This window comes from Tursiops truncatus, chromosome 20 (assembly GCF_011762595.2).
Source record: "Tursiops truncatus isolate mTurTru1 chromosome 20, mTurTru1.mat.Y, whole genome shotgun sequence".
In the NCBI taxonomy this organism is placed as follows: Eukaryota; Metazoa; Chordata; class Mammalia; order Artiodactyla; family Delphinidae; genus Tursiops; species Tursiops truncatus.
In genome coordinates this window covers 32,225,779-32,253,252 of record NC_047053.1, presented here as the reverse complement: position 1 = coordinate 32,253,252, position 27,474 = coordinate 32,225,779, and the positions used below count along the sequence as shown (strand labels likewise).

General features: G+C 39.6%; 1 protein-coding gene and 1 pseudogene across 13 annotated transcripts in view; one reads left to right on the top strand and one right to left on the bottom strand.

Annotated features, from left to right (window-relative positions):
- ACACA (acetyl-CoA carboxylase alpha) overlaps nucleotides 1-27,474 on the top strand; it is a 277,855-nt gene that overhangs the window by 3,872 nt on the left and 246,509 nt on the right. For 11 of the 13 annotated variants that reach the window (XM_073797819.1, XM_073797818.1, XM_073797824.1 and 8 more), the window contains 2 exons: nucleotides 17,673-17,719; nucleotides 20,724-20,976. In XM_073797819.1, coding sequence (XP_073653920.1) covers nucleotides 20,750-20,976 — 227 coding nt within the window. In that variant the 5' untranslated portion in view covers nucleotides 17,673-17,719; nucleotides 20,724-20,749. Of the gene's footprint in view, nucleotides 1-16,713; nucleotides 17,430-17,672; nucleotides 17,720-20,723; nucleotides 20,977-27,474 lie in introns of those variants that run through there. The other 2 variants (XM_073797820.1, XM_073797821.1) reach the window with 2 other exon arrangements.
- On the bottom strand, nucleotides 25,086-25,941 carry LOC101322403 (non-selective voltage-gated ion channel VDAC2 pseudogene; annotated as a pseudogene).

The window sequence follows — 27,474 nt, the reverse complement described above, 5'->3', positions numbered from 1 at the left end:
GATAGGAGCTTGATTAGTTTTTAAGTTTACTAGGTGTTATATCAGTAAATTGGCATCAAGATGACAGATAGCTGGGTTGTTTGTGTTTTGTGCTTCAGCATTTAGTAGTACCTGGGCCTGACAAGGCAAGCTGTTTAATTTCCCTTTGATTCCATTTTATAAAAATCCGAGTACTGAAGAGAACTTTTAGTTTTTGAATGTACCTTAGGATTTTTCTAGTCCAGCTTTACACTTAATATGAAAATATTTTATCTGATACTCCTGTTGAAAACTTCCAGCTATTCATTGAGGAGACGACAGAGTCAGTTACACAGTAACACATATTAATAAATGAGTGAATGACGTGCCATTTGTCTACTTAAATGCTCAGGCAGATATGAGATGAGTCAGAGTAGCATGAAACTAATGGGTAAAGCCTTTTATTAAACTTATTTAAAATCTTTAGTTATGCTAACACATAAGTAATATGTTCACATAGTTCAAAATTTTAAATGTACAAAAGCGTATACAGTGACAGGCTCTGTCGTAACTGTCTTGCAGCCACTCAGTTCCCCTTACCAGAGTCAAGCAGTGTTATTTATTTCTTATTATAATTTCTTAATAGTAATTATCAGACATGTTAATTTAAATTTCAAGTTAATTATTTCTTAATAATTACCAAAGATTTTATTCATATTCAAACAGGTGCTCATGTATTCTCTTCCCACTCTGCCAACTTTTTAATACAAATTATACTTACTTTACACACCATTCTTCATCTTTGGCTTCTTCACTTAACATTATAGGATGAACTGTTTACATTTTTATTTTCATCAAAGTGATATGTGTACATAGTTTAAAAGTCATATTGGGACTTCCCTGGTGGTGCAGTGGTTAACAGTCTGCCTGCCAATTCAGGGGACACGGGTTCGATCCCTGGTCCGGGGAGATCCCACATGCCGTGGAGCAACTAAACCCGTGTGCCACAACTGCTGAGCCTGTGCTCTAGAGCCCATGAGCCACAGCTACTGAGCCCGCGTGCCAGAGCTACTGAGCCCGCGTGCCAGAGCTACTGAAGCCCTCGCACCTAGAGCCCATGCTCTGCAACAAGAGAAGCCACCGCAATGAGAAGACCGCTCACCGCAATGAAGAATAGCCCACGCTCGCCTCAACTAGAGAAAGCCTGCGGGCAGCAGCGAAGAACCAACACAGCCAAAAATAAATAAATAAATAAATTTATTAAAAAAATAAAAGTCATATTGTTCCACAAAGTTTGTTACAATAAAACAGCAGTCCTTAGCCCCTTCCCACTTTCATTTATTTTAGCTGATATATTTCTTACACCCCTTTGTCTGTAAATAAAAAACTGGTCTTCCTACATCTTGATTTTTCATTTTTAGGTATTAATTGGATTCCTACTGTGGAAGATGAGGATTTGGTTCTCTTTCCTCTCCTTACCCTCACTGTTCACCTTTGCCTTTCCCATCTCCCACTATCAACTACCCAGTCAAGTTATGTTGTAACTTTTGTTCTATCAATATTCAGTCTTTACAGTTTTATGAATGTGTAACTGCTATACACAATTTGGTTGCATAAAATCCCATGATTTCTTTCCTGTACAACTCTTTCCTTGGAGTTAATAATGGTCTTGATTTTTTTTCTTTTTGCTTAGTTTTCTCTGTACCGATCTGTCATTTATTCAACCTTACTCTTCATCATTTTCTAAATCTCTGAGAATGTTGAGATGATCAGCTATTCTATTAATTTTTATCTTCTGTAAAATCTTAGAGTCTTCTGACTGGCTCCAACCTATAAATTGTCTGCCTTCTACTTCCAGTACATAGCTGTTGTCCTGGCTTACTCTTCACTGTCATTCTGGGGGTTCTCTTTATTTCTACTCTGCTATGAAGAAATTATTTCCCATGTTTTCCCCATTATTGGTTTATTCCCTCATTTTGGTGGAGAATATTCTCCAGTGGCATCCTGAGAAAGCGTGCATGGGAGGTAAATATTTTTCCACTTACCATTATAGATTCCCCAAATTTAACGTTCATATATCTAATATATAGGCATACAGTATCTAATATATATGTGTATATATATATATATATATATATTTTTTTTTTTTTACATTTCTGCACTTGACCCAGTAATGTCCTTTATAACTGTGTATGGTTTTTTTGTTTGTTTTTGTTTTTGGCCACGCTGTGCAGCTTGCAGGATCTTAGTTCCCCGATCAGGGATTGAATTCAGCAGTGAAAGTGCTGAGTCCTAACCACTGGACTGAGGGAATTCCCTATAACTGTGTATGTTTTAATTAATGATCCAGTCAAGAGTCATTTATTACGCTTGGTTCTCAAGTGTATTTAGTCTCCTTAATGTAGAACAGTCACCCTACTCTTTTTTTGTCTTTCATAGCATTTATCTTTCATTGACATTTTTAAAGACTCCAAGTCAGTTGTCTTGTAAAAGTTCCTATAACCTGGGTTTGTTTGACAATTTCATCATTATTAGATTGAAGTTAACCATCTTTGTCAAAAATACTACATTCGTAGTATCGTATACTTCTAACTGCATCACACCAAGAAGCACCTAATGTCCATTTGTCCTGTTATTGGTGAAGTTTAATTTGAACACCTAGTTATGATGGTGTCCACCATATTTCTTCATTGTAAAAATCCCTGTTCCCTTTTGTAATTAACATGTAATCTGTGAGGTGACTTTCCAGTTTTTTTTGTTGTGGTAAAATATATATAACAAAATTTACCATCTTTTTTAAAAATTATTTATTTATTTTTGGCTGAGTTGGGTCTTTGTTGCTGCGTGGGGGCTTTCTATAGTTGCAGTGAGCAGGGGCTACTCTTGCATGCGGTGCGTGGGCTTCTCATTGCAGTGGCTTCTCTTGTTGTGGAGCACGGGTGCTAGGTACGCGGCCTTCAGTAGTTGTGGCTTGTGGGCTCTAGAGTGCAAGCTCGGTAGTTGTGGTGCACAAGCTTAGTTGCTCTGCGGCATGTGGGATCTTCCTGGACCAGGGCTCGAACCCGTGTCCCCTGAATTGGCAGGCGGATTCTTAACCACTGCGCCACCAGGGAAGCCTGAGGTGGGGGGCTACTCTTCATTGCTGTGAGCGGGATTCTCATTATGGTGGATTCTCTTGTTGTGGAGCACGGGCTCTAGGTGCGTAGTTGTGGCATGTGGGCTCAGTAGTTGTGGTGCACAGGCTTTGTTGCTCTGCGGCACGTGGGATCTTCTCAGATCAGGGATTGAACCTGTGTCCCCTGCATTGGCAGGCGGATTCTTAACCACTGTGCCACCAGGGAAGTCCTAAAATTTACCATCTTATCCATTTAAGAATGTACAGTTTGGTATTAAGTACATTCATAATGCTGTGCAACTATCATTGCCATCTATCTCCAGAACTTTTTTCACCTTGTAAAACTGAACCTCTATACCCTTTAAACAATAACTCATTTTCCTCTCCCTCAGCCCCCATCAACCACCATTGTACTTTCGGTCTATGATTTTGACTACTGTAAGTACCTCATATAAGTGGAGTCATACAGTATTTGTCATTTTGTGACTGACTTATTTCATCCTCAAGGTTTATTCACTTTGTAGCATATTGCTTTTTAAGGTTGAATAATATTGTATGTATATATCATATATTGCTTATCCATTCATCCATCAGTGCACACTTGGAGTTTTTTCCAAGTTATAGCTACTCTGAATAATGCTGTTAAGAACATGGGTGTACAAATATCTCTTTCAGATCCTGCATTCAGTTCTTTTGGGTGTATACCCAGAAGTGGAATTGTTGGATCATACGACAATTCTATTTTGAATTTTTTGAGGAACCACCATTACTGTTTTCCACAGTAGCTGTACCAGTTTACATTCCCACCAACAGTACCTGAAGAGTTCTGATTTCTCCACATCCTTACCAACACTTGTTTTCTGTTGTTTTATTTTTTTGTGATACGCGGGCCTCTCACTGTTGTGGCCTCTCCTGTTGCGGAGCACAGGCTCCGGACGCTCAGGCTCAGCGGCCATGGCTCACGGGCCCAGCCGCTCCACGGCATGTGGGATCTTCCCAGACCTGGGCACGAACCCGTGTCCCCGTGCATCGGCAGGCGGACTCAACCACTGCGCCACCAGGGAAGCCCAGTTTTCTGTGTTTTTGATAGTAGTCATCCTAATTACTGTGGAGTGGCTTCTCATTTTAGTTCTGATTTGTATTTCCCTAATGGTAAGTAATTTGAGGATATTGATGTTGTGCTTATTGGCCATTCGTATGTTTCTTTGGAGAGAAGTCTCTTCAAGTCCTTCACCCATTTTTGAATTGATTTATGTTTTTTAAAATATATTTATTTATTTATTTGTTTATTTATTTTTGGCTGTGTTGGGTCTTAGTTGCGGCACATGAGATCCTTTTTTTTTTTGGTCACGTCATGTGGGCTGTTCACTGTGGTGCACAAGCTTCTCTCTAGTTGTGGCGCACACGGGCTTAGTAGTTATGGAGCACGGGCTTAGTTTCCTTGGGCATGTGGGATCTTAGTTCCCTGACCAGGGATCAAGCACGTGTCCCTTGCATTGGAAGGTGGAGTCTTAACCACTGGACCACCAGGGAAGTCCCTGAACTGGGTTGTTTTTTGTTGTTGAGTTTTAGGAGTTCTCTATATATTCTGGATATTAATCCCTTATCAGATATATGATTTGCAACTATATTCTCCCATTCTTTGGATTGCCTTTTTACCCTGTTAATAGAGCCCTTTTTTTTTTTTTTTTTTAGCGGTATGCGGGCCTCTCACTGTTGTGGCCTCTCCCGTTGTGGAGCACAGGCTCCGGACACGCAGGCTCAGAGGCCATGGCTCACGGGCCCAACCGCTCCGCGGCATGTGGGATCTTCCCAGACCGGGGCACGAACCCATGTCCCCTGCATCGGCAGGCGGACTCTCAACCACTGCGCCACCAGGGAAGCCCTGATAGAATCTTTTAATGTGCAAACTTTTTTTAATTTTTAAGAAGTCCAATTTGTCTATTGTTTTTCCTTTGTTACCTGTGCTTTTGATGGCATAGCCAAGAAATTTTTGCCAAATCCAATGTTGTGAAGCTTTTGTTCTATGTTTTCTTCTAAGCGTTTTATTGTTTTAGGTCTTACGTTAGGTCTTTGATCCATTTGAGTTAAATTTTTGTATATGGTCTTAGGTAAGTATCCAACTTCATTTGTTTGCATGTGGAGATCCAGTTTTCCCAGCACCATTTGTTGAAAAAAAGGTGTCCTTTCCCCATTAAATGGTCTTGACACCCTTGTCAAATATCATTTGACCAAAAATGCAAGGGTTTATTTCTGGGATCTCTACTGTATCCCACTGGTCTTTACGTCTGTCTTTATGCCAATACCGTATGGTTTTGATTATGGTAGCTTTGTAGCAGGTCTTGAAATCAGAAGCGTGAGTCCTCCATTTTGTTCTTTTTCAAGATGTTTTTTGGCTATTCAGGATCCCTTGAGATTCCATATGAATTTTAGGATAGGTTTTTCCTATTTTTGCAAAAAATGTCCTTGAGATTTTGATAGGGATTGCATTGAATTTGTAGGTATTAAACCTTTTATTTTTCTTTTGTATTTTTGTGGGGTTTTTTTTTGGTGTTTAGTTGTGTTTTTATAGTGAGATGTTTAAATTTCTTTCTCATTTCCTTTTGTATATTTTCTGTAGCTATTAGTGGTTACCATGGGTATTATGTTTAACAAATGCTAAAGTTATAACACCATAATTTGAATTTATACTAGCTTAACTTCAATAACATACCAAAACTCTGCTCCTTTACAGGTCTGTCCTTACCTCTTTTGGTCGCTGATGTCACAAAATTACACCTTAATACATTGTGTGCCCCAAAGCATACACTAATAATTATTTTAAATGCATTAGTCTCTTAAATTATGTGAAAACAAGATTTGGAGTTACAAACCAACGTAACAATAATACTAGTTTTTAGATTAACGATTGTTGCTTTTCTTTAAATGTATTAGTCTCTTAGATCTTGTAGAAAACAAAACATAAGTTATAAATCATTATTACAATAATGCTAGTTTTTGTAATTACCCATATATTTACCATTATTGAAATCTTTACTTCTCTATGTGGGTTCGAGTTACTGTCTGTGTCCTTTCATTTCACCTTGAAAGGACTCCCTTAAGCATTACTTGCAGGGGAAGTCTAGTGGTAATGTACTCTCTCAGCTTTTGTTTATCTGGGAATGTGTTAATTTCTCCCTCTCTTTTGAAGGACAGCTTTGCTGGATATAGGATTCTTGGTTGATAGCTTTTTATTTTAGCTCTTTGACTATATTGGCCCACAGCCTTCTGGCCTCCAAAGTTTCTGATGAGAAATCTGCGTGTAATCTTACTGAGGTTTTCTTGTATGTGATGAGTCATTTTTCTCTTGCTGCTTTCAAGATTCTCTCCTTGTCTTTTGACATTTAAAAGTTTGATTATAAAGTATGTCTATGTTGCTCACTTTGAGTTTGTCTCACTTGGTGTTTGTTGAGCTTCTTTTATGTTTATATTCATGTATTTCATCAAATTTGGGAAGTTTTCAGCCATTATTTCTTCAAATATTTTCTGTTATTTTCTCACTTCTCCTTCTGAGAGCTCACAATACATATTTTGGTTTCTTGATGGTGTCCCACAGCTCCCTTAGTCTCTGTTCACTTTTCTTCAATCTGTTTTCTTTCTGTTCTCAGACTTGATAATTTACATGTTCTGTCTTAAAGTTTGCAGATTCTTTCTTCTGCTTGCTCAAGTTTGCCTTTAAGTCCCCTAGTGAATTTTTCATTTCAGTTATTGTACTTTTCAGCTGCAGAATTTCTTTTTGGTTTCTTTTTAGGTTTTCTAGTTCTTTATTCATATTTCCATTTTATTTAGACATTGTTTTCTTGACTTTCTCCCCATCTTCCTTTAGTTCTCTGAGTAACTTTTAAACAGTTGTTTTAACATTTTTGTCTAGAATATCTGCTTTCTGGTATTTTTTAGGAACAGTTTCTGTTGGTTTAAGTTTTTTGTTTTTTGTTTTTGAAATGGCCATATTTTCCTCTTGCTTTGTATGCCTTGTGATCTTTTGTTGAAAACTGGACATTTGATTCTAATAATGTGGTAACTCTGGAAATCAGATTCTCTTTCTTCCCAGAATTTGATGCTTTCTTATCATGATTTTTGTTTTTTTGACTGTTGTAGGCTGTCTCTGTGTTGAAGGTCAACCTGAGGTATAAACTTTAGGTCTCTTCAAGTCTTTTCCTGAGTCTTCCTCTGGGCATGTTAAGTCACTTTCTAATTTTTCCCTGTATATGCAGTAGTTTTTGAATGTACTAGTGTTTAGTGTCTGGCTCCCAAACGGGGGAAAAAGGAAAATGAAGGGGACATAAAAAGGCACTGGTTCTTTAAGTCCCCTAGAAGTCACTTCAGCTAGAGGAGGAGGGACTTGCAACAGTGAGAGGAGGTGTAACAATTGTGGCTGTCTACCTCTTTGTCTCCACCTATGTGATCAGAAACAGCAATCAGTGATCAGAGCACAGATCCCCAGTGTTTGGAAGACAGGGTTATTTTCTCCCACTTGGCTCCCGCAACCTGCATGTGTGTTGCTCCAGAAACATGTACACAGTTGGGTGATAACTGCCATGTAACTGAGGGTGGTGGATGGATAGCTGCTGCTATACTAAGAAATGCAATTGACCATAATTAACCACAATTAACCTCCAAAATCTGCCCCTGGAAGTTGCAAGCTTTCAGTAGATTCCAGTATTCCAAAATAGTTACATCAGACAGATTCTGCCGGTGCAAGTGTTGTCTAGGTAGGGAGACAGAGTCCTAGTACTTCCTACTATACCATCTTCCCAGAGTCTTCTTCTGTAAGGTGATTTTTTTAAGACCACAGGAATATCCTGTTTTTGAATAATCTCTTACCCAGTGGTTTTAACATACATTTATGATTCTTGGCTGTATCAATTATGGCACTGCCGTTTGTAAAATGAAATATGTTTCTAATTGCTTCATTCTAGGAGGTAATTATTTTGAGATTTTTCTGTCTAAAACTATCTTTATCCTCACAGTTGTTGAAACATTGCTTGGATCTAGAATTTTAGGTTTGAAATAATTTTCCTTCAGAATTTTGAAGGCATTGTTTCACTACCTTTAGGCTTCCACTGTTTTTGTTGGTAAGTCTGAAGGGCATTCTGATTCTTGCTCCTTTGTACGTGGCCTTTCTTTCCTCTCTGGAGGCTTATAGGATCTTCTCTTTGTCTTCACTTTTTTAAATTTCAGTGATGTCCCTTGGTGTCTGTTTTTGTTTGTTGTAGTATGCCTTTGATGGACCTTCTTAATCTGGCAATTATGCATTTCAGTTTTAGGAACTTTATTGAATTATGACATCAGTTAAAGGCTTTCCACTATTTTGTTCTGTTCCTGCTTTTGGGAACGCCTCTTCTTCATATGTTGGACCTTCTGAATAAGTTCTCTAATACTCTCATCTTTTCTCTCTTATTATTCATCCTTTTCTCTTTTTTTTTTCCCCCTGTTTTTCTTGATGAGTCTGGCTAAAGGTTTATCAATTTTGTTTATCTTCTCAAAGAACCAGCTTTTAGTTTTATTGATCTTTGCTATTGTTTTCTTTGTTTCTATTTCATTTATTTCTACTCTGATCTTTATTATTTCTTTCCTTCTACTAACTTCGGGTTTTGTTTGTTCTTTCTCTAGTTCTTTAGGTGTAAGTTTAGATCATTTATTTGAGATTTTTCTTGTTTCTTGAGGTAGGATTGTATTGCTATAAACTTCCCTCTTAGAACTGCTTTTGCTGCATCCCATAGGTTTTGGAGTGTCGTGTTTTCATTGTAATTTGTCTCTAGGTATTTTTTGATTTCCTCTTTGATTTCTTCAGTGATCTCTTGGTTATTAAGTAATGTATTGTTTAGCCTCCATGTGTTTGTGGTTTTTACGTTTTTTTCCCTGTAACTGATTTCCAATCTCATAGCATTGTGATCGGAAAAAATGCTTGATACAGTTTCAGTTTTCTTAAATTTACCGAGGCTTGATTTGTGACCCAAGATGAGATCTATCTGGAGAACGTTCCATGTGCACTTGAGAAGAAAGTGTAATTTGCTGTTTTTGGATGGAATGTCCTATAAATATCAATTAAATCTATCTGGTCTATTGTGTCATTTAAAGCTTGTGTTTCCTTATTAATTTTCTGTCTGGATGATCTGTCCTTCGGTGTAAGTGAGATGTTAAAGTCCCCCACTATTTTTGTGTTACTGTCGATTTCCTCTTTTATAGTTGTTACCATTTGTCTTATGTATTGAGGTGCTCCTATGTTGGGTGCATATATATTTATAATTGTTATATCTTCTTCTTGGATTGATTCCTTGATCATTATATAGTGTCCTTCCTTGTGTCTTGTAGCATTCTTTATTTTAAAATCTACTTTAGCTGATATGAGTATTGCTACTCCAGCTTTCTTTTGATTTCCATTTTCATGGAATATCTTTTTCCATCCCCGGACTTTCAGCCTGTATGTGTCTCTAGGTCTGAAGTGGGTCTCTTGTAGACAGCATATATGTGGGTCTTGTTTTTGTATACATTCAGCAAGCCTGTGTCTTTTGGTTGGAGCATTTAATCCATTCACATTTAAGGTAATTATTGATACATATGTTCCTATGACCATTTTCTTGTTTTGGGTTTGTTTTTGTAGGTCCTTTTCTTCTCTTGCGTTTCCCACTTAGAGAAGTTCCTTTAGCATTTGTTGTAGAGCTGGTTTGGTGGTGCTGAATTCTCTTAGCTTTTGCTTGTCTATAAAGGTTTTGATTTCTCCATCAAATCTGAATGAGATCCTTGCTGGGTAGAGTAATCTTGGTTGTACAGATTTTTTTTTTTTTTTTTTTGCAGTACGCGGGCCTCTCACTGTTGTGGCCTCTCCTGTTGCGGAGCACAGGCTCTGGACGTGCAGGCTCAGTGGCCATGGCTCACGGGCCCAGCCGCTCCGCGGCATGTGGGATCTTCCCAGACTGGGGCACGAACCCGTGTCCCCTGCATTGGCAGGCGGACTCTCAACCACTGCGCCACCAGGGAAGCCCGGTTGTACAGAGTTTTTTGCTTGTTTTTCTGGGGTTTTATCTTGTTCCTTCATCTGGTACTTCCTTCATCTTGTTCTTCCCTTTCGTCACTTTAAATATATCTTGCCACTGCCTTCTGGCTTGTAGAGTTTCTGCTGAGAAATCAGCTGTTAACCGTATGGGAGTTCCCTTGTATGTTTTTGTCCTTTTTCTCGTGTTGCTTTTAATAATTTTTCTTTGTCTTTAATTTTTGTCAGTTTGATTACTATGTGTCTTGGCATGTTTCTCCTTCGGTTTATCCTGCCTGGGACTCTCTGCGCTTCCTGGACTTGGGTGACTGTTTCCTTTCCCATGTTAAGGAAGTTTTCGACTATAATCTCTTCAAATATTTTCTCGGGTCCTTTCTCTCTCTCTTCTCCTTCTGGGACCCCTATAATGTGAATGTTGTTGCATTTAATGTTGTCCCAGAGGTCTCTTAGGCTGTCTTCATTTCTTTTCATTTTTTTTTTCTTTTTTCTGTTCTGTGGCAGTGAATTCCACCATTCTGTCTTCCAGGTCACTTATCCATTCTTCTGCCTCAGTTATGCTGCTATTGATTCCTTCTAGTGTATTTTTCACTTCAATTATTGTATTGTTTATCTCTTTGTTTGTTTTTTAATTCTTCTAGGTGTTTGTTCTTTAAATCTTCTAGGTCTTTGTTAAACATTTCTTGCGCCTTCTTGCTCTTTGCCTCCATTCTTTTTCCGAGGTCCTGTATCATCTTCACTACCATTATTCTGAATTCTTTTTCTGGAAGGTTGCCTATCTCCACTTCATTTAGTTGTTTTTCTGGGGTTTTATCTTGTTCCTTCATCTGGTACATAGCCCTCTGCCTTTTCATTTTGTCTGTCTTTCCGTGAATGTGGTTTTTGTTCCACAGGCTACAGGATTGTAGTTCTTCTTGCTTCTGCTGGTGGATGAGGCTGTGTCCATCCTTTTGTCTTTTTATTCTGATTTATGAAAGATTTTTCTTAACTTTATCTTCTAACTCTGTTTTGAGTATTTTCATTGCTGTGATTGTATTTTTAACTTTTGAGAACTCTTTCTTTTCTTTAAATGTTTCTTTTAAAAATATCCCATTGTGTTTCATGTAAGTAATATCTTCTCTTAGTTCTCTCAGGATAATGATAGTCTTTTAAAATTAAAATTTTTAAATTTTTTTGAATTTTGAAGTGACTTTAGACTTACAGGAAAGCTGTAAAGAGAGTACATAAGTTTCCTGCACACCCTTCACCAGCCTTCCCTTAATGTTAATATCTTATATAGTTGCAGTACTTTTGTCAATACCAAGAAGTTAACATTGGTTCAGTACTATTAATTAAACTATAGACTTTACTCAGGTTTCCCCAGTTTTTTTTAAAACTTATGTGTTTTTTTAATTGTTGTTGTTCCAGGATCTAATCCAAGAAACGGCATTGCATTTAGTGGTGATGTCTCCTTAGTCTCCCCTGATCTGTGATAGTTTCTTAGTCTTTTTTTTTTAATGACCTTGACAGTTTTGAAGAGGACTGTTCAAGTATTTTGTAGAATGTCCTTTAATTCAAATTTGTCTGATGTTTTCTCATGATTATACTAGGGTTATGTGTTTGGAGGGAAAATACCACAGAAGTCAGGTTGCCCTCCTCCCCTCCCCTCCCCTCCCCCTAATTTAAAATTTTTTTTTTTTTTGCATAATCTCTTCAAGTTGCATTTTTTTTTTTTTTTTTTTTTTTGTGGTACCCGGGCCTCTCACTGTTGTGGCCTCTCCCGCTGCGGAGCACAGGCTCCGGACGCGCAGGCTCAGTGGCCATGGCTCACGGGCCCAGCCGCTCCGCGGCATGTGGGATCTTCCCGGACCGGGGCACGAACCCATGTCCCCTGCATCGGCAGGCGGACTCTCAACCACTGCGCCACCAGGGAAGCCCAAGTTGCGTTTTTTTCTACAGGTAGTCATTACTTTTTAAAAATTCTTTCATGTTGGAGGTTTTTCTTAGACATCTAGTAATCCTTAATTGACTGCTACAATTTAGAGAGGATTGAAAAGCTGATTCAAGATTATGAAAATATAAATGAGGCTTGTTGACTGTTAATTTCACTGTGGGTGATCTGATTGGGCATCTTAATTTGGGATCTCTAATGTTCTACTTGAGGCTTTTTTTCGTCGGTCTGGTTAGATTCTGCAAAGAAGGATCCTTCAGTTTTCCTCCTGGAGGGTGAAAATTAGGGAAAGAAGGCTGGGAGGTCTTACTCAACATGTTTACTTAATCTCTCCATTTTCAATATGGTGCCTTCCCCTTTACTGTTGCTGGCATCCCTCAGCCTAGAAACCCTCCATTTAACCCTCTCTAGAGTATAAATCTTCAGTCTCTTACCAAGATGGTAGAGCAGCAGGCACCTGGCTTTACAGCTGGGAAGAAAATCTAAGGATCTGAAGCTTCTGAAATGGAATTTCAGCCAGTCCTCTTTATAGTTCCATCTTTCACTTCCACTTCCTGGACATTTTGGAGATTCCATGATGTAAATTTTATTTATTCTAAGTTTACCACAGATGGCTCATGATTTAGTTTTCTTCGGTTTGTGTAGTCATTTATCACTCTTCCATCTGCCTTCTAAGAAAATTATCTTGCTATTGTCTCCCCTGACTTTTTTGGGGGGAGGTGGGAAGGAGTGTCTTTTTATGGCTTATGGCTTTTAAAAAATTCCTTGATTGTTGTTTTAGTGGGATTTCAGGCAGGAGCAAAAGTGGATGTGTGTTCAACCTACCATCCTTATCCAAAAGTTTGGCAAGACTTCATTAAAGATTTCTTGAAAGGTGAGAAGTTTGTACCAGCTTCCTCCTTGATAAATATTCTATATCGCTGGACTGAGAAATGAGGAATAGGACAGATAAGTACACCATGTTATTTTCTCTGACTATTATACCCTAAAGAAATACGTTGCTGTTTTTTTTTTTTTCTTTTTGCCACCCCGTGTAGTTCCCTGAGCAGGGATTGAAGAATGAATCCAGGCCCTGGCAGCGGAAGCGTGGAGTTCTAACCACTGGACAACTGGGGAAGTCCCTCTACCATCTAGGTCTTTTTAAAAAAATATTTATTTATTTATTTATTTTGGCTGTGCTGGGCCTTAGTTGTGGCAGGCAGGATCTTCATTGTGGCATGTGGGATATTTAGTTGCAGCATGCGGGATCATTTAGTTGCAGCATGTGGACTTCTTAGCTGTGGCATGCAGGCTTCTTAGTTGTGGCATGCATGCAGGGTCTAGTTCCCTGACCAGGGATAGAACCCAGGCCCCCTGCATTGGGAGTGCAGAATCTTACCCACTGCACCACTAGCGAAGTCCCCATCTAGGTCTTTATTCAGTGATTTCTTCTACATGGAATGCTCCTTCCTCTCCCTCCTTGCTTTTCTCCCTAGTTCTTCATTGCTAATGCCTTCCCACTCCAAGCAGTCTTCTTTGATCTTTGTCTTCACCATTACCACCTCCAGGTTTGGATAATGTACCCTTCTTTTATGTTTCTACACGTAGAAATTATTATAGTACTGTAATTGTTTATTTAAGTGTCCACAGCCACTTAGCCAGGGACCAAATCTTATTTATCTTTGAATATACATTATTTATCTCACAAGTTGGAACACAAGTCCTTGTCATTTTAAAATTCAAAACTTGCAGGAAAGTAAAATATGGCTTAAGAAAAAGTGTATAATTCTCTTATGGATACTGAATTAATACCAAAATCCATTTAAGAGTTCATCAATAAAATGACAAAAATGAAGAGGAAAAGTCAGTGATTCTTTCTGAATAAATTTCAATGAAGTTACTATGGCTTAAAGAGCAAGGATATGTTGTGTTAGGTTGGATACTTTTATCAGTGGCTATGAAGACTAATTGCTGCCTCTTTAATTAGAATTGCTTGGAAAATACCATGTCATTTGAATTCAAGGAGAACATGTTTACAAAGTTTGGTAAAATCTGTTCTATTTTATTTAGAGAAATATCTAAATAAATAAGTGCATTATCTATAATTAGCTTTAACTCATTTTTCAGGAACATGGAAAGCCTTCTGCAGATATTTTCAAGAGTCCCCAAATAAAAGTTCAAGAACATATATAGTTGATCTTTAAATAACAGGGGTTTGAACTGCATGGGTCCACTTAAACGTGGATATTTTTTTCAGTAGTAAATACTGCAATTACTGTAGAACCAAAGGTTGGTCACATCTGTGGATGCTGAATCTTGGATTTGAAGGAACTGCATATACGGAGGGCCCAGTCTAAGTTATACACGGCTTTTTGACTGTGTGGAAGGTCAGCACCCCTAACCACTGCTGTTGTTCAAGGGTCAATTATATGTATTTTTAAATAAAAGAAAATTTGACATTGGCAACATTTGCTATAATGAAGGAAATGTTTATTTGACTAAGCAGAATATCCTACAACTGGATCTGTGGAAAGGCCTTCTTTTGGAGGGGATAAGACAGCAGCTATATGAGCCTTCCCCAGGGGTCAATTCCATTATTTGTCCACTTAGAGGAAAAGTCTTAGCCTAATTCATGGCAAGGCTTTAGGGATACCAAACTTGTATGCAAGCAAAATGTTTGTGAGGGTACATTTTTGTCAGGACAGGGTCCATAGCTTTTATTAGATTTCTAGTAGTGTCTTGACTTAAGAAAATTTAAGAGCCATTGGTTTAGGTACTTAACTCACTGTGCTTGTTTGAGGGCATAAAGTAGGGGGGGGGGCAGAAGAGTGAGGATTAATTGTGGCTTTAAGACTTAACTTTTTGGGACTTCCCTGGCAGTCCAGTGGTTAAGACTCCGAGCTCCCAATGCAGGGGGACATGGGTTCCATCTCTGGTTGGGGAACTAAGATCCTGCATGCTGCATGGAACAACCAAAAAAAACCCAAATACACACACACACACACACACACACAACACACACAAAAGACAACTTTTTGGTATGTGTATAACTGATTCACTTTGCTGTACACCTGAAACTAGCACAACATTGTAAATCAACTATACTCCAATAAAAATTTTTAAAAATTACTTAACTTTTTGGACACAATAAGATGACATTAATGTCATGACATATATATATAACTGATACAAAATTTTACAAAGCAGTATTTATCCTTATGAAGTATGGTGAACTCTTAACATTTTCTATTCTATTGAATATTTAATTTTTAAAATGTTGGTTGTAACCCATTAACTTAATTTCTTAGTATTCTGATTATTGGTAACCCATAGTTTGAAAAACACTGGTTTAGTGCTTGTAAAACCCTTTCCTGTACTCTCAGACCTCACAGCAGTCCCATGAGGTACATATGACCTCTTTTTATTTTTACAGATGAGGTGACTCAGAGATGGTAAGTGACTCGTTCAAGTTTGCACTGCCAGTAACGTGTCAGAGTCAGAGTGTGATCTTGGTCCTAGGTTTTGACTCCAGCTCCCCTGACACCTTTTGTTACATCCCATCCAAACTACATACTTTTCCCTTCCTCTTCTCACTCCCTTCTCTACCACAATTGTAGGGAATAGTATTAGCTCAGACTACACAATTGGTTACATCCTAATTTGCCAGTTGGCATGCCTGCACTGTCCCCAGTCTTGTTGCTTGTCATTTGGGGTCCCCTCTCTTAGAAGTTCTGGATTTCCCTATCAGTGTAAAGAAGTTCTTTCCTTCTTTTTTCTTCTCCACCCTAGACCAGTGGTTTTCAAGCCTGGATGTAAAGAGGTTCAATCAGTTGTGGAACTTAATATTCAAATATCTGGGTCTCCAGCAGGGATTCTTTTTTTTTTTTTTGGCTGCATTGGTTCTTCGTTGCTGTGTGTGGGCTTTCTCTAGTTGCAGTGAGCGGGAACTACTCTTCAATGCGGTGTGCGGGCTTCTCATTGGGGTGGCTTCTCTTGTTGTGGAGCACAGGCTCCAGGCGTGTGGGCTCAGTAGTTGTGACTCATGAGCTCTAGAGCGCAAGACTCAGTAGTTGTGGTGCACGGGCTGAGTTGCTCCGCGGCATGTGGGAGCTTCCCGGACCAGGGCTCAAACTCGTGTTCCCTGCATTGGCAGGCAGATTCTTAACCACTGCGCCACCAGGGAAGCCCCCAAACAGGGATTCTGATTCAGAAGATCTGGAATGGAGTTTAGACATTTTTTTTAAATAATTTTTTTAATTGAAGCATAGTTGGTGTACAGTATTGTATGTTACAGGTGTACAACATAGTGATTTACAATTTTTAAAGGTTATACTCCATTTATAGTTACTATAAAATATTGGCTAGGGACTTCCTTGGTGGCGCAGTGGTTAAGAATCCGCCTGCCAATGTAGGGAACACGGGTTTGAGCCCTGGTCCGGGAAGATCCCACATGCCGCGGAGCAACTAAGCTCGTGGGCCACAACTACTGAGCCTGCGTTCTAGAGCCCGTGAGCCACAACTACTGCAGCCCGCGTGCCTAGAGCCTGTGCTCCGCAACAAAGAGAAGCCACTGCAATGAGAAGCCTGCACACCGCAACAAAGAGTAGACCCCGCTCGCCACAACTAGAGAAAGCCCGCGCACAGCAACAAAGACCCAACGCAGCCAAAAAATAAAGTAAAAAGTATATATATTGGCTATATTTCCTGTGTTGTGCAATATATCCTTGTAGCTTATTTTATACATAACAGTTTGTACCTCTTAATCCCCTACCCCATTATTGCCCTTCCCCCTTCCCTCTCCCCGCTGGTAAGCAGTAGTTTCTTCTTGCTATCTGTGAGTCTGCTTCTTTTTTGTTATATTCACTAGTTTGTTGTATTTTTTAGATTCCGCATATAAGTGATATCATACAGTATTTGTCTTTCTCTGTCTGACTTATTTCACTAAGCATAATACCTTCCAAATCCATCCATGTTGTTGCAGATGGTGAAATTTCATTCTGTTTTTAATGGCTGAATAGTATTCCATTGTATGTATACACCACATCTTCTTTATCCATTCATGTGTTTTTAAAAAGCTCCACAGGTAATTGTTATACGTAGTCAAAGTAGAGAAACTCTACCCCAAATACATTATAATTGTTGGGCATAGAAGGAAAACCAGGATTTGGGAAGTAGCTAGAGATTCTTTGGTTCCTTAGAGTTTAGGGACTTAATAATGAGAGACCTGTCCTCTCCTTGGCTCCCAACCTTTGTGGGTGGGTATAAACATTTGGAAACATAATTAGAGCCTGACTGAGTTGTTGAGAATCTTGTGGTTCTCTTCTCCCCACTGCCTACTTTTTGATGAAATATTGGAAATCATAGGGTCGGAATGTGTCCATCAAAGTATACAATTGGAAAAGGCACCTTGTGAAATGGTAAGCTTGGATTATTGTTTAATACTTTTCATGAATAGTAAAGTCTTTGAATGTGTAACGCTTTTGATTTACAGATTTAAACCAATAGTTAAGCAACTGAACTTTATACTTCAAGTTAAATAGTATATTTGACATAGAAATGATACTTTGACTAGTTTTGTACTGTGATGAGCAAAACGGGAATTGATAAAATTTGGGTTTCTTAAAAAAAGACATTTCAAATCTCTCTCTTTCTCTCTTTAGTTCTTTTTGGAGGTGGATATCTGCTCAGACAATAAGAATTTTAAGAGGTCAGTTACAAATAATGCTTCTTCATGTTTACAGTGTGATAAAAATTTTATGTTCACGTGCTAAAATATAAAACTGTAGGCTTTTATGTTAAAAGTTGCCTTCCGCAAAAAAATATAGGCAGACTGGAGGTGGGAGGTGGGTTACCTGAAGTGGTTGAGACTGACAGTGGTAGTAATCCACCACCTTTTCTCTTCAGTTCAGGCCTGGAATCAGTGGAAATGGGACGGGCTGTGGAGTAGCTTCTAGAGTGTCTGGACAGCTTCTCAGTGATTTTCCATACACGACCTCTCTTTTCTGTGGTTTGTAGGCTTGTGCCTGGGAATACCACTCAGTGGAGCTGCCGGTTGGTGGACAGGCTCTTTAGCTGTTGACACTTTGCTGCTTTCAGTCTCTGGAACCTATAGGTTCCTTCATGTTCTTCTTGGCTAGGAAAGAAAAATTTGAAGTTGACCTTATGGAACCTTTCATTTATTCGTTAATCCTTTTTCTTTTCCCATGGAAGAAAGGAGAATTGCTCCTTTCTCAGTGAGTTCTATTTTTTAGTGTAGTTATCTAATTTTGCTTAGACTATAGACTAGAATCTGTCCCTGAGTGCCTTATTTCTCTTGTGAAGAAGGTAGCTATTATTTTCTGTTAGTTGAGATGAAATTTGGAAAAATTTTTTTTAATCTATTATTTTTAAGCTTGATTATTCACTGCTCTAAAATGAGAAAGAAGTAGCCTTTTCACTGCTGTACTTTTTGGTGTTCTTCAGAGTGGTAAATCTGTTAGAACTTTTCCCTCCCTACCTCCTTCTTTTCTTTTTTTCCTTCCGTCCTTTTTTTCTCTTTTTAATGATTTGGTTTTTTTGAAAGTTCTGGAAATGAGCCTCTTTATAAAATTTGGAGACATTAAAAAAATTTTTTTTAAAGAAACCTAATATTCCAAGGGAGAAATGTATAGTGAATTTATTTCTTTTATTTAATTTATTTTTTTGGCCACACCGTGCGGCATGTGGAATCTTAGTTGCCCCACCAGAGATCAAACCGGGCCCCCCCGACCCTGCAGTGGAAGCGTGGAGTCTTAACCACTGGACCGCCAGGAAAGTCCCCTGTATGATGAATTTAGACGTCAATTTTTTCCTTTCACATGATACTTTTATATTTGATTCCGGTTTTAAAAATGAAAGTTAGCCTAAGGAATCTCCAATTGGCTTTTAGGAAATGTCTATGGGTATTTTTAGCATTCCTGGCAATTTGTTATTACTGTTTTACTCTTCTAGCACAGTGGTTCTCAAATTTCAGGACTTGTTAAAATATAGATTACTGTGCCCCAACCTGTAGGTTCCAGTACAGTTCGCTAGTCTGTGGTAGAGCCCAGGTCATGCGGTTGCTGTGGCTGCTGCTGTGGTCGGGCAACCATACTTTGCGAACCACCGCTCTAGGGTTTACAGATTCTGTTGTGTTTTTGTAAACGCATAAGCTCTGATTCATAAATTACACCGAAATTATGGTGCATGTGTCGTTTTTAACACATTTAGTGATGATTCTCAAATATTTTAAAATCTTGATGTTTTATTATCAAATGTCAAAGGACATTACTGTTTACTTTTATACATCAAAGTGGTTTACAGCATATACAATTATTAATAATAAGTTTATTATTTATTTATAACCTTCTCTGAAGGCACCTCAATATCAGGACTGGGAATCATTACTCTGAATTAAAATCGTTGGTCAGGCTACAAGCTTTTTAATACTAATTTGATGTGTAGTTTTGACTTTTAAATAGCATTTTTGAAACGACAGAATAAATATTGTTTCATTTAGTTTGGGTTTTTATTGTTGTTGTGAGCTTTGAACTATGTTTTGGTCTTTGTTAATTAGTTTGCTAGCGGTTGGCAACATCTAATCCTGACTAGTAAGGCCCTGTATCTAGAAAACTTGTACTTAATTGAGATAACACCTCCATAATTTTAATTATAAATTTAAAATTTGATAGTAGATTCACTTTCTCCCTATCAATGTCAGCAATCAGCATATTAGAGTCCAAAACAGACATTTTGGGGTGAATTTTTTTGTTTTAGTTTTTAAAAAAATAATTAATTAATTAACCTGGTTATGCCAGGTCTTAGTTGCGGCCCATGGGCTCCTTAGTTTTGGTTTGCCAGCTCCTTAGTTGCAGCACATGTGCTCCTTAGGTGTGGCATGCAAACTCTTAGTTGTGGCATGTGTGTGGGATCTAGTTCCCTGACCAGGGATCGAACCCGTGCCCCCTGCATTGGGAGCGCGGAGTCTTAACCACTGTGCCACCAGCAAAATCCCTGGGGTGAATTTTTAACAGATGTGATTTAAGAAAACACTCATGGGGACAAGTAAAGATTTTTTTTAATTAAAAAATACTCATCTGGAGTTTGTTTTAAAGCAAGCTGTGTATGTGTGTAGTATATGTATACACGCATTTAGTTTGCCTTATATATGTATGTACATATGTAAATGTACTTCATGTGTGTATATTTATATGCATATACACTTATGTAAAATTCATAGCCTCTCATAGTATAGTGTTTGGAACCAGATGATAGTTACGTAACACCAAGTTTCAAATGACCACCGCTCTCCCCAAACCCTTACCCTGCATTCTCCCCAGTGCTAACAACTGAAATCGCAGTATCACAACCAGCAACTTTCACCTACTACAGAGATTTCTCCACTGATCGTTATTATCTCTTGGACTTCACCAAATTGATAGATATTGGGAATGGCTTATAGTTTTTAGAGAGAACGTTCTTTGAGGAAAAGGGAACTGATTTTAATTTTTTAGGCATAGTTCCCATGATCTGGATTTTCTTTTCTTTTAGAAAGCAAAGGCCTTGAAAAAGAATAGCCAAGTAAACTAGTTCTCAAATTCTGCCTTGCTTCCAAGTGCCAGCTGTGGTGTACTAGGTCTAACCTGTGACTTTCCTCAGATACAGGTTATTATCCATAACCTGCTTTTCTCACTTACCCTTCATCTTCTCCATAGCTCTGAGAGATCATTTTGAAGGAATAATGGATGAACCTTCTTCCTTGGCCAAACCTGTGGAGCTCAACCAGCACTCCCGATTCATAATTGGTTCCGTGTCTGAAGATAACTCAGAGGATGAGATTAGCAACCTGGTGAAGCTGGACCTACTGGAGGAGAAGGAGGGCTCTCTGTCACCAGCCTCTGTCTGCTCAGATACGCTCTCTGACTTGGGGATCTCTAGCCTACAGGATGGCTTGGCCTTACACATGAGGTAAGTCAGAGAAGTTTAATGTTTTACTTATTTAATCTGTCCTGTTGGTTTCATTGATCTTGTTCTGAAAAGAGCAAGAATAATTTGAGCCAAGATTTTTTCACCTTTTTCTGTATCATTGGACTTCTTTTTTTTTTTTTTTTTTTTTTTTTTGGGGTACGCGGTCCTCTCACTGTTGTGGCCTCTCCCGTTGCGGAGCACAGGCTCCGGACGCGCAAGCTCAGCAGCCATGGCCCACGGGCCCAGCCGCTCCACGGCATGTGGGATCCTCCTGGACCGGGACACAAACCCGTGTCCCCTGCATCGGCAGGCGGACTCTCAACCACTGCGCCACCAGGGAAGCCCCCTTGGTTTTTTTTTGATATTTTTCATTGGATTTTTTGATAAGTGGGAAATGATGTATTTTGCCTGGAGTGCAGGTTTTGAAAGTGTCTTTTCCTAAATGTTCCTCTAAATTTTCTCCCGTTCCTCCTACATGCTAGGTCTTTTAGTGAGACCTAGCAAGTAAGAGTGAGGAATTTCAGTCTCCGTACTACTTTGACTAACACTGTTATAACTGTCTGAAGATTGATAGGACTTTTGCAGGGGTGGGCAAATTTGTAGTAATCTTTCTTTGAACTGCTTTATCATGTCAGAAAGTTATATTCTAATTCTGGCAGGGCCAGACTTTATTGAGGAACAAGGGGTTGTTGTAGAGCTCTCCTTTTTCTCTAGAAACACGATTCTCTACATGTAATTGAGAATGTCAGTAAATAGTAACACTAGATTATTCTTATTTATTGATGTTTGATTGAACAACCAGTGTGTGAACTTTTGGTCATTTGCTTTGCATTTCTTGGATTGAAAAGTCTGAATTAGTGGTTCTTGGTTTTTACTGTACATCAGAATCGCTTGGAGGACCTTAAGAAATGAGCCCCATCCCCAGAAATTCTGATTCAGGTGATACTGGCCTGGCTTGGAGCTGGGGCATTTTTTTTAAAGCTATTTGAGTGAGTGTAATATACAGCCAGGGTTGAGATTATTGGTTAGCCTAGATAAACATAAATTAGGGTGACTATCGCTGCTGTGATTATCTTGGTGCTTCTGTAATTAATGGATCATAAAATAATCCAGCTCCTTTTTATACACCCAAGATACAGATTCTGTAGTAAAATCCTGTACTGGGTCTGGCTGAATGCAACTGTCCTGCCTATGGTTATCCCTGGGGATTTGGGGTCCTTGCTTCTGAAACATGAAGTAGTGAGTGTCAGTGGTCACCCCTGTTTGGCTACGTGGAGGTTGAAAGAAAAGAGTTAAGCAAGTTATTTATGTTTTACTTTTCCTAGAACTGCAATGAACCAGTGAGATAATTTAGCCTAATGCTTTTTATTTAAATAGATGAGAAAACTGAGGTCTAAAGAGGGAAAATAACTTGCCTAAAGGTAAATAGCTGGAAGACTGGAATTCAAAGTTAGATGCCCAGATTCCATTGAAGTAACTTTTCTCCCCTATTTCCCTGACCATACTAAGTGTCTTAATTATATAACTAGTGCAGACAAAGTTGGTGTTTAGGAGTTAGTGAATAAAGTATTATATCTAATCTCTGGGCTAAAAAGAGGAATAGAAGTCAGTATTTAGTAGCAGGGAAAAGAGGTCAGGTTTTTATCTTTATGTAAACATTTTTTCTTACTTAATAGTTCACTTAATGGTTGGCCTGAAGGCTAATACTGGGGGCGGTATCCCTGAGGTCATTTGTAAATGAGTGGGGGTTGTGACTGGTGGGATTACTTGCATTGAGGCCAAGGACCAAAGATTCTAAACCTTCTGCAATGTACTGGATAATCACACACAACGGAGAATTGTTCTCACAATGTCATGGTGCCCCTGTTGAGAAAGACTGGGTGAAATCTAAATCCTTAAAGCCACACAGCACTTGAGAAATTTGTCCAATTTGAGGCCAAGTGAAGCAGAATATCCATTCATTGGATTATGAAATTGTGAGTTTGGCAATTGTGAGATAAATACCATTATAAGAAATTCAGCTGATGATATTACAAGGCAGTTTATAGTTGCCAAATCATTCCCAAAGTTGATGGCTCTTACTGCAAAGTCTATGGGGTCAGTGGTATGAGCACTTGAGAATTTCTTTGCATGCCCTTCTGTTGCAAAACTCATGCCTGTAGCTTGTGGAGGAACCACGGATTGAAGTGTGATCAGCAGCCTGGGAAGGAGAGAGTGCCAGTTTCTACTTGCTTCTCAGATAGCTAATGTTCCAAAATAGAACAAAGGTTCTCCATTGATTCATTTCTTTTTTTTTAAACTTCCATCACTTTTTTTTTTTTTTTGGCTGCATTGGGTCTTCGTTGCTACACACGGGCTTACTCTAGTTGTGGCGAGCAGGAGCTACTCTTTGTTGTGGCGCGTGGGCTTCTCATTGTGTTGGCTTCTCTTTTTGTGGAGCACGGGCTCTAGGCCCCCGGGCTTCAGTTAGTTGCAGCACATGGGCTCAGTAGTTGCGGCACGCCAGCCCTAGAGCGTGCGAGCTTCAGTAGTTGCGGCGCATGGACTCAGTAGTTGTGGCTCGCAGGCTCTAGAGCGTAGGCTCAGTAGTTGTGGTGCACGGGCTTTGTTGCTCTGCAGCATGTGGGATCTTCCCAGACCTGGGATCGAACCCGTGTCCCCTGCATTGGCAGGTGGATTCTTTTTTTTTTTTAACATCTTTATTGGGGTATAATTGCTTTACAATGGTGTGTTAGTTTCTGCTTTATAACAAAGTGAATCAGTTATACATATACATATGTTCCCATATCTCTTCCCTCTTGCGTCTCCCTCCCTCCTAGCCTCCCTATGGCAGGTGAATTCTTAACCACTGCACCACCAGGGAAGTCCCCATTGATTCATTTATTAAGTCACTTGTGGATACGATGTCCTTGGGGGGTAATTTAAATTGTTCCAGATTCATTTTATATATTAGAAAGGACTCTTCTGACATTTGCCACCAATTAAGTAGGTGACCACAGACAATTCATGTTACCTCTTTGGACTCATATTCCTCATCTGTGAAAATGATGATATTGATTCAGATACTCCTTTTCGCCCTTTGAACCCAAATTAAATAGAGACTGGCTGAGTTTAGGATTAGCTCCCAGAATGAATGGTCTTAATCCTTCACAGGTGATACAGATTAAAAAGGCAGGTACATTCTTAAAAGATGCTAACTGGAGATCATCTAAAACCAAGTGAAGTAATTGCCATAGTATAGGATGAGAGTGGGCCCCTGTCTCAAGTTGGGGCTTTGTTTTAAGTGCTAAATGAGAAGTCAAGTGGGTGTGATGGATGAATAGGCAGAAAAAGAAAACAGACTTTTCCAGAATTGGAGATGACTTGCATCACATGTTCTCTAGAGTGCCAGGGTAAGATTGGATTAATCACTCTCTAAGCTTTATGACCCAGACATTTGAAAATAATACCCTAAGAAAGTAGTTGTAGCTTGGTGGGAATATATAGGCATCATTGTAGATGACTGTGCTTTGGCTTTTTTTTTTTTTTTTTGCGGTACGCGGGCCTCTCACTGTTGTGGCCTCTCCCATTGCGGAGCACAGGCTCCGGACGCGCAGGCTCAGCGGCCATGGCTCACGGGCCCAGCCGCTCCGCGGCATGTGGGATCTTCCCGGACCGGGGCATGAACCCGTGTGCCCTGCATCGGCAGGCGGACTCTCAACCACTGCGCCACCAGGGAAGCCCTGGCTTTTTATTTTTAGAGATGATCGGCTAGGGTTTGTGACCTGTATATCAGCTAGGTTGATACGTTTCTGAACCTTACTATTATTTTTTTTTTCAGTTTTCATAAAGGTTTATTTCATTATTGGTGGGTAGCGCATTTAACAGTTAAATACATTTAAATAATGTGTAAGTGACTGCACGACTGCAGCATTGGTAACTAGATAGATAACCAATTCAACTAGAAACCAGCTAACAAGTAACTCTCTAAATATTTAAAATGCAGCTCTTGTTTAGATCATCCTTTGTTTTGATCACCTTCTGGGGGGCAGGGAAAGCCGGCTGGTCACACTGGAAATATATAAGGCCAAATCTTCTGATATCCATTCCCAGAGGTTTCGTTCAGCTGGATTAAGCCTCCAACTCCAGGGCAAGCCCAAGCTTGTGGCCTCCAGCATTAATGCTCTTCCCATCTACCAGAGCAGACAGTGTAAGCTTCACACCAGGCCTCAGAGTCTGAGTGTAGCACACACTCCAATTAAACTAGAGTTGTTGACTTTTGCAGAAATGGAAGCAGTGGGATCCAACTGATATTTAGCTGCAATGCCAAAGCTAGTGCAGTTGGTTCCTGCAGTGCCAAAGCTACTGCAGTTGGTTCCAAGCAGGGTTTACTGAAGTGTCAACATCTTCACATACTTTCTGATAAATTGACCCTCCAAATTCTGTCCCATCATTGATGTTAGTGTGTAGCTGGAAGTCCCCAGTCCTGTAGCCCACTGCAAAATTATTCCTTGTCAGCTTTGATTTGGCACTGTCAAAGGTCATCTGGTGCCCAGCAAGCCAGCCCTCATAACCAAAGACCGCTGAACTGTGGATTGCAGGTCCAGCAAAATCAAAGCCAACATCACAACCAAGGTTTATACACTCCCTCTTGTAAGAAGACTTGATTTTACCTCTTTTCTTTCCCGTGTTTGGTGAAAAGGTGGTATCGGATGTCAGTTTCAAACCTTGACAAATCTGGTCTTCAATAGCGATTCCTGTTCCCAGAGTGTTATCAGTGTTCCACTTTTCTGTGAAAGTCAGACCATACTCACACCATTTCTATTTGGTCTCCAAGGTCCCAGTAACTTTACCAGTGCCTGTGTTAGATTAACCAGATGTTGAGAATTCCACCCCACTGCATGACTTTGTTTTCACATCTAGTTTCACCAGCCCAAAACCAAATCCTTTGTTGAAAATATCTCTGGCAGCTTTGCCAAGGTACATTGGCCTCGGGCAGTTCTGTCGGTAGACCTCGGGTAAAGGTGATCTCGTGGTCTCCTGGGGGTAAGGGGCTGAGGCAGGTCACTCGGGGTCAGGCTGCAGCTGCCAAGGTTGGAGGGCGAAGTTCATTATTAATATTTAATTGAACATTTGAGGAGAAAAACCATTAAAGACTGAATGTAAGCATCTCAATTTTGATACCTAATGTATGATTTGGTGGCATATAATAGAGCCATCTAGTTGTATGGATGCTGACATTTTCTCTGCTCCTTGTGGGATGCCACTTGAGGTCAGATTGTTCTGCATACTTACAATGCTGTGCAAATCCAGATTACCCCACAGTATCACACTATCAAACAAACAAAGATAGTAATCAGTTTTGTCAACTAGCATGCTGATTTTCTGGTTGAAGTCCAGTTGGAGACAGGTTAGCCTCACAGTTGGATCTTTTACCTCTAAGGTACTGTGATTTCTTTAAATCTTTTTTATACTATAATTCATGTGTTTGAAACTCCATCTCAGTTTTCTCTTAAAGTTCTTAAAAATGTATACTCAAAATATCAAAGGGCCAACATTTTATGTTTAGCAAGCATGTTTGGTTAATGACTTTATTTGAGAACAATCTGTAAATGCTGTTGTGTGTGTGTGTGTGTGTGTGTGTGTGTGTATAAATATATATATATATGTGTATATATATATATATATATATATATATATATATCTCAAGCCTAAGATGTCCTGTAGCTGGGGTTTAAGACAGTAGTTGCTGCTGTGGAAGGAGAAAGTCATTCAGTTCACTCAGGAAGGGCACCTTGAAGGTGAGTTATATTCCTATCTCCTTTATGGTCTAGAAAAAAAAAGTACTTTACTAATATTTTAGAAAATTTAGAGTTCACATATGAGATTGTCTATAACGTGTTTGACTCTACAGAAGAATCTAACTAGAGAGTTTTGTTTTTTGTTTTTTGGGTTTTTTTTGCGATACGCGGGCCTCTCACTGTTGTGGCCTCTCCCGTTGCAGAGCACGGGCTCCAGACGCTCAGGCTCAGCGGCTATGGCTCACGGGCCCAGCCAGTCCGCGGCACGTGGGATCTTCCCGGACTGGGGCACGAACCCGTGTCCCCGGCATCGGCAGGCGGACTCTCAACAACTGCGCCACCAGGGAAGCCCATAACTAGAGACTTTTGATGCCATTTTCTAATTAGAAATAATCTTTAAAGTTTCTCCAGTGACGCCAGTCATGGAATGCAGACAGGTAATATACCGAATTTGGGATCAGCTCCTAGATACCGTACTTCATGGTCATATTAAAAATTTCATATAGGGGCTTCCCTGCTGGCACAGTGGCTGAGAGTCCGCCTGCCGATGCAGGAGACACTGGTTCGTGCCCTGGTCCGGGAGGATCCCACATGCCGTGGAGCGGCTGGGCCTGTGAGCCATGGCCGCTGAGCCTGCGCGTCCGGAGCCTGTGCTCCGCAACGGGAGAGGCCACAAGAGTGAGAGGCCCGCGTACCGCAAAAAAAAAAAAGAAAAAAG